The sequence below is a fragment of the Phascolarctos cinereus genome, unplaced genomic scaffold (assembly GCF_003287225.1).
Source record: "Phascolarctos cinereus isolate Bilbo 61053 unplaced genomic scaffold, phaCin_HiC Scaffold_5;HRSCAF=322, whole genome shotgun sequence".
Classification (NCBI taxonomy): Eukaryota; Metazoa; Chordata; class Mammalia; order Diprotodontia; family Phascolarctidae; genus Phascolarctos; species Phascolarctos cinereus.
The window spans coordinates 248,360,174-248,366,149 of NW_027555958.1; the positions used below are offsets into that span (position 1 = coordinate 248,360,174).

General features: G+C 41.3%; 1 protein-coding gene across 2 annotated transcripts in view; it reads left to right on the plus strand.

Moving 5' to 3' along the window:
* LOC110199380 (uncharacterized) overlaps positions 1-5,976 on the plus strand; it is a 29,212-nt gene that overhangs the window by 22,556 nt on the left and 680 nt on the right. For both annotated transcript variants that reach the window (XR_013487090.1, XM_020974183.2), the window contains one exon: positions 4,504-4,722. Coding sequence is in view for 1 of the 2 variants with exons in the window: in XM_020974183.2 (XP_020829842.1) it covers positions 4,504-4,557 (54 nt within the window). In the remaining variant the exon portion in view is untranslated. The remainder of the gene's footprint in view (positions 1-4,503; positions 4,723-5,976) is intronic.

The window sequence follows — 5,976 nt, forward strand, 5'->3', positions numbered from 1 at the left end:
TCCCATGCTTTTTAGGATGATGGCAATGTTGTCAAATGTCTTCAAGGACAAAAAGGGCATCAAGGTCAGATACCGCACTGATGGTACATTCTTCAACTTGAAAGGCTACAAGTCAAGACCAAAGTGGAGGGAGACTTGGTGCGTGATTTTTTGTTTGCAGATGATTGTGCACTCAATGCTGCCTCTGAAGCTGAGATGTAACAAAATATGGATCAATTCTCTGCTATTTGTGCTAATTTTGGCCTAACAATCAACACCAAGAAAACATAGATGTCCCATTAGCCAGCACCACGCCATCCATATGTGGAACCATTGGTTACGGCAAATGGAGAAGTTTTAAATGTGGTGGATAAGTTCATTTACCTTGGCAGTATACTTTCTAGGGATGTACACATTGACAAAAAGGTTGAAGCACACATTGCCAGAGCTAGTTCAGTGTTTGGGAAGCTCTGAAGAAAAGCGTGAGAAGGAAGAGTAATATTAGACTGCCTACCAAACTGAAGGTCTACAGAGCTGTTGGGCTGACCTCACTGTTGTATGCCTGTGAAACCTGGATAGTATACCTGTGCCATGCCAGGAAATGGAATCACTTCCATTTGAATTGTCTTAGGAAGATTCTGAAAATCACCTGGCAGGATAAGATACCAAACACTGAGGTCCTTTCTTGAACTAAATTGCCAGGCATTCAAACTCTGTTGCAGAGAGTGCAACTTTGATGGGCTGGCCTTGTTCAAATGCCAAATGTATGTTTGCCTAAAAGGCTATTTTATGGAGAACTCACACAGGGCAAGTGCTCACATGGTGGTCAGAAGAAGTGATACAAGGTCTCTCTGAAGAACTTTGGAATTGATTGTGTGACATGGAAGACACTGGCACAGGACTGCCCAGCATGGCATGTCCTTGTCAGAGAAGGTGCTGTGTTCTATGAGCAAAGCAGAATTGAAGCAGCTCAAAAGAAATGCAAGATACACAGAGAATCTACACCAAATGTTCACATGGATTATTTGTGCCCAACCTGTGGTAGAGCATTCTGAGCTTGTATTGGTCTGATCAGCCACAGTCTGACGCACTTGACTCTAGCACAGTGATGTCATTTTTGGTCCTCTTTGAGATAGATGGACAGTGACCTCAGGTCTTTCTTTAGCCAAATTTTCTGTACTTTCTCTCGTTTCTCCTTTTAGGACTCATTTTTATCATTTGGATCCTGGAATTTAGAGCTGGAAAGAATCTTAGAGATTCTTTAGTCTCAACATTCTCATTGTATAGATGAGCAAACTGAAGCCTTAGAGATCTGAAATGTGAAGTCACACAGTTTAAAAAAAAGTCCCTGAGGTAGGAGTCCAAGTTCTCCAACTCTAAAGCTGGACTCTCTCCAACCATTGTGAGGACAAAATCCCTTTCCACAACACTTATATGCCCCAATTGATACAGGCCCCTGAAGACTCATCTTCCTGAGTTCAAATCAGATACTTACTAGCTGTGTGACCCTGGCAAGTCACTTATCCCTGTTTGCCTCAGTTTCCTCTGCAAAATGAGCTGGAGAAGGAGATGGCAAACCACCTCAGTATCTTTACCAAGAAAATCCCAAATAGGGTCATGAAGAATTGGACACAACTGAAAACAACTGAACAACAACAACATTAAAGAGGCAGAACCCTTCCCCTAATTGTTTCATCACCTGGGGAAAGTGGGAAGGATTGTAGACCTCAATAGGGCTGAGTGCAGCATGGAATAACTCTTAATGTCTTGTTAATTTTCTTTGAAGAATTAAATGTGTATAGCTACATTGTGGATTGCCTGCGTAAGTAGTAGCAGCAGCAGCAACAGCAGCAGCAGCAGCAGCAGCAGTGGTAGTAAACAGAGGTTTGTGAATGAGAAGGAAAGATCTCAGAAGTAGCAATGGAAACTCATGATCATTGATAATTTTCTTTTCTTAAATTTGGAGCATATTTTTATCATAATTTAAGACCTCTGTTGAACCAAGGTCAGTAAGGATTTCCTTCAATTAATTATTAAAGTAACAATCTGCTTTTCTACAAGCTTGTAGAAAGCAGGCTCATGAGCCATGTATAAGCTGTTATTGCCTGGGCAATATCTCAAGGGTCACTCAGGAAAACCCACTGAGTGCATATAATGATAATAATAGTAAAAATAACTAGCATTTATATGGTGCTTGCTATGTGCCAAGCACTATGCTAAATGCTTTACAAATAAATTAGTCAATCCTCACAACAACCCTAGGAAGTAGGTACTATTATTTACCATTTTATAATTGAAGAAACTGAGGCAGAAGGTGGTCTTGCCCAAGGTCCTATACCTAGTAAATGTCTGAAGCCAGATTTGAACTCATATCTTCCTGACTCTGGGCCTAGTGCTCTATCCATTGTGCTGCTGAGCTGCTGGGTTTATTCTGCTTGCACATATCACACATATGCACATATATCACACTTATGAAGTATTCAGCCATTCGTACTTTCTCTTCATCAAGCAATAGTACAAAATTAATTTCAATCAGCAGCAAGGGCAACTTAGGTCAGACATAAGTGTAGCCTGCCTTTGGAGCAGAGAGATTTGAGGGAGAAGCCTGACTGCTGGACAGAAAGTAACCTTGACTCCCAAGCTCAACCCTATTTACTCACCTTTGGAAAAAGGGTAGTAAAAAGCTAGAAGCCTGAAAATGGAGCAAACAGGAAGGAGACACAGAGGCCTGAGAGGTGAATGAGTTTGCAGGCAGGAGGCATAGGGCTGGAGCATTTCAGGGACATTTGCTGAGACATAAACCATAAGAGCCCATCATAAGGTGTACATTAATCCTGTGCTGAGCTCATAGTGTACTCTGTAGTCAAGACAGGTGGTGCCAGCAATTTGTAGCTCAGGGGAGTGAGATCCAGCCAGCTGAAACTAATCAGCTGACTTCTTCCACCTCCTAAGTAAAGCTGTTTATCCATGCTTCACTGAGTGTGCAGACTGATGTGTTCTTTATCTGTTATGTTCAATTTAGATTTACTATAACATTTTCATAGCTAGCAGAAATACTAATCCGTGTGTATTTTATTTAAGACTTTAAAATAGCAGATAAGATAAATAGCATTCCTTATTCTAGGGAGATGTAAGGTTTGGGCTGAACCTGTGAACTTGGAAGCTGATTTTGGATAGTAGTATTGACTCTTTAGAAGGCCAAGTCTCCCTGCATCATTTGAATTTGGGGTTCATATACTTTTAGATTATAAAGTGGCAAGGACAGCCAGCAAAGGGATATATGAATTCTGAATTTGTTTGCCAGGTTTATTGCTAGCAGGTCAGTATTTTCCTGCCACTTTGTTCTAAATTAGTTCCTAAATTCCAAGTGTAAACCAAACTTGACATCTCCCTAGAATAAGAAATGTTTTCTCTTATGCTCTATTTGTATAAAGTCTCAAATACACTGCTTAGCATTTCTGTTGGCCAACAGATTTTTATAGTAGGTAAATAAAATCTAATGAAAAAGTAACAAATAAGAGATGATTGAATTTGTACTTTATGTTAGCTAGGAAAAGTGGCCTTGGTAGGATGTGGAAGGTCACTAGATCAGACATGGACCTTTGGCTGGTATGCGTCACCCCACGCTGTGGATCCCTGGTGCTGCAGCTTTCCCTTTTGCATTTGTAGCAGAGGATTAGTGAAGACCCTCTGATAGTCTCTCATGGCTTTTCTCTTAGCAGCTAGCCCTGTCCAACCCTAGCATGGTGTTTTTAAACCATGATTATGCTTCTCTCTCCAGCTTCTTGCTATCTCAGCTCTTGTTTCCAATTCACAAACCCTTTTTTTTCACTTGGGAGTCAAGGTCCATTTAGTGGTCAGTCTCCTTTCCCAAGTCTCCATTCCAAAGGCCATTCTCATAAGGAAGGACACTGTGGCAATAAAGAGCAAGGATTCCTGGCACTAAGTGTCAAGGGATACTATGGGATACCTGTCCTTTTGAAGGATTAATAGGACACCTGGTTTGAATAGGTTGGGTGAAGGCTTGTATGATGGTCTCTAAAGTTCTGTGATTCAACAATATTGGTTATCCATTGTTTGTGGAATTAAAAAAATAGGTGTTTGATGAGATTCAAAGAAAGCAGAAGACATACATTCCTTAATCTCAAAAATCACACATCCATGTTGGGGATTGAGGAAACATGAAAACTGAAAAATTGTCACATGGTAGCTGAGTGATACAAGATGAAAGATGTCCAGACTGATTTTGTAAGACGTAGAAAAGGCCAACATATATTGATTGAGGGATGGATGGAATGGTTAAAAATCTGGGGAGATTTCTTGAAGGTGAGTTTGGAACTACGCTTAGGATATATAGTTGGTTGGTAATCTAAGAGTAGATTAGTGTACACAAGGTGTGGGATTGGGAACAATGAATTACAGGGGTGGTAAGCAGGTTGGATTGGCTAGGATATAGAGTTTGTGTTGGGGTTGTGACTACATGTCATCTGGTAATGATTATCTTTACTCTCCACTCTTCTATAGGAACCAAAAGAAGTATATGGATTTTCAGACATATGCTCTGATATAGGAAGATGAGAGAACTGCTGACTCTGTTCTTGGGAAGGGGAGAGCCAGAGACCTCTTCCCACTCAGTAGGCTCTGATGACCAGAATCCTGCCTCCCTTCTCCCACAGAAGGCCCCTTACCCTGTTCCATCTATGGCAAATGCTTCAGTGGCCACTGCCACTTTGATAATCACTGGTAGGTACACATAGATGAGTGGCTCCATGTCTGTTTCCAGTGTGAGGTGTCATCCTGGGATGCCTCCGATCTCAATCGCTATGAGTATACACATCTCTGAAAAAATCCTACTAATGTTAAAAAATCCTACATATGTGTGATATGACTGAGATGATCCTGTCAGGTCCCCTCCTAGGACTGTACTTAGCACTGTTCTCAGTGTGGTAAAGGTTTCTAGGACATGTCAGAGCTAAAGGGCCACCACTTAGGTGAGGCACATACCTGGCATCCTTCACGTTCCAACTCCAGATATCCTGACAGAGCATTAGCCAGAGCTCATATTTGTGGCCACAGGAGGGTGCCCAATAAGGGACAAATTTACTGCTGCTGTCAGCATAGGGAAAAGCTTCAGCTTCTAAGAGTTCATTTAACACCAAAGGACCCACTGGGAGAAGATGATGTTGCTGCCCTATCTAGGTGTTTGCCTTGGCAAAAGGTAAGGCCTCATCAACCATTAGAAGAGTCACGAGGACAAGGGATCTTGAGGTGGGTGGGAAATAATATCTCAGCTCCTATGATGGGTGACTTGGGATGAGTGGCTTAATTTTTTTTCCTTCTCCGTTGATATACACTGAGAGAATATTAGTTTCCTTGGCATGGTCTGTGGACAAATGGGATGACTTTGGGAGTGTATGTGTGGAAAAAAGTGAAGGGAATCCAGTTAAAAGCAAATAGGAAGGGACTAAAGAAAGGCAAGCAATGGGGTTCATAGACTCATATGTCTATGAGCCTTTTCAGTCTAAGGTATTGGTGCTTGTTTTTTATGAGCATGAAAGTACAGACTGTGGGCTGTAGGCTGACCTTTATGGCTTCTGTGAAGTGATAAGGAACAATGTTGAGATGAAGAAGGAGAAGGGAGAGAGGCACACAAAGGAAGAAGGAATGGGGTGAATGAAAGGGGATAGTATTATTAATCAGCACCTAGCACAGTTCTTTTACACATGGTAGTCATTCAATAAATAGTGGTTGAATAAACAAGAGATTGACAGAGAGAAAAGGATGAAAAATGAGGAGGTAGGGAGAAAGAAGACTAGATAGAGGATAGGATACATATGGAAAGTGGAGGTATAGAAGACAAACAGAACTCCGCCACTTCTAATCCCCAGGCACTCTGATTTATCATTAATCTACTACCATCACAGAAACTTACCTAAAGTCTAGGATTTTTTTTTAAAGTCTAGGATTCTTGAGATGACTTCCTATCTATAGGACCTC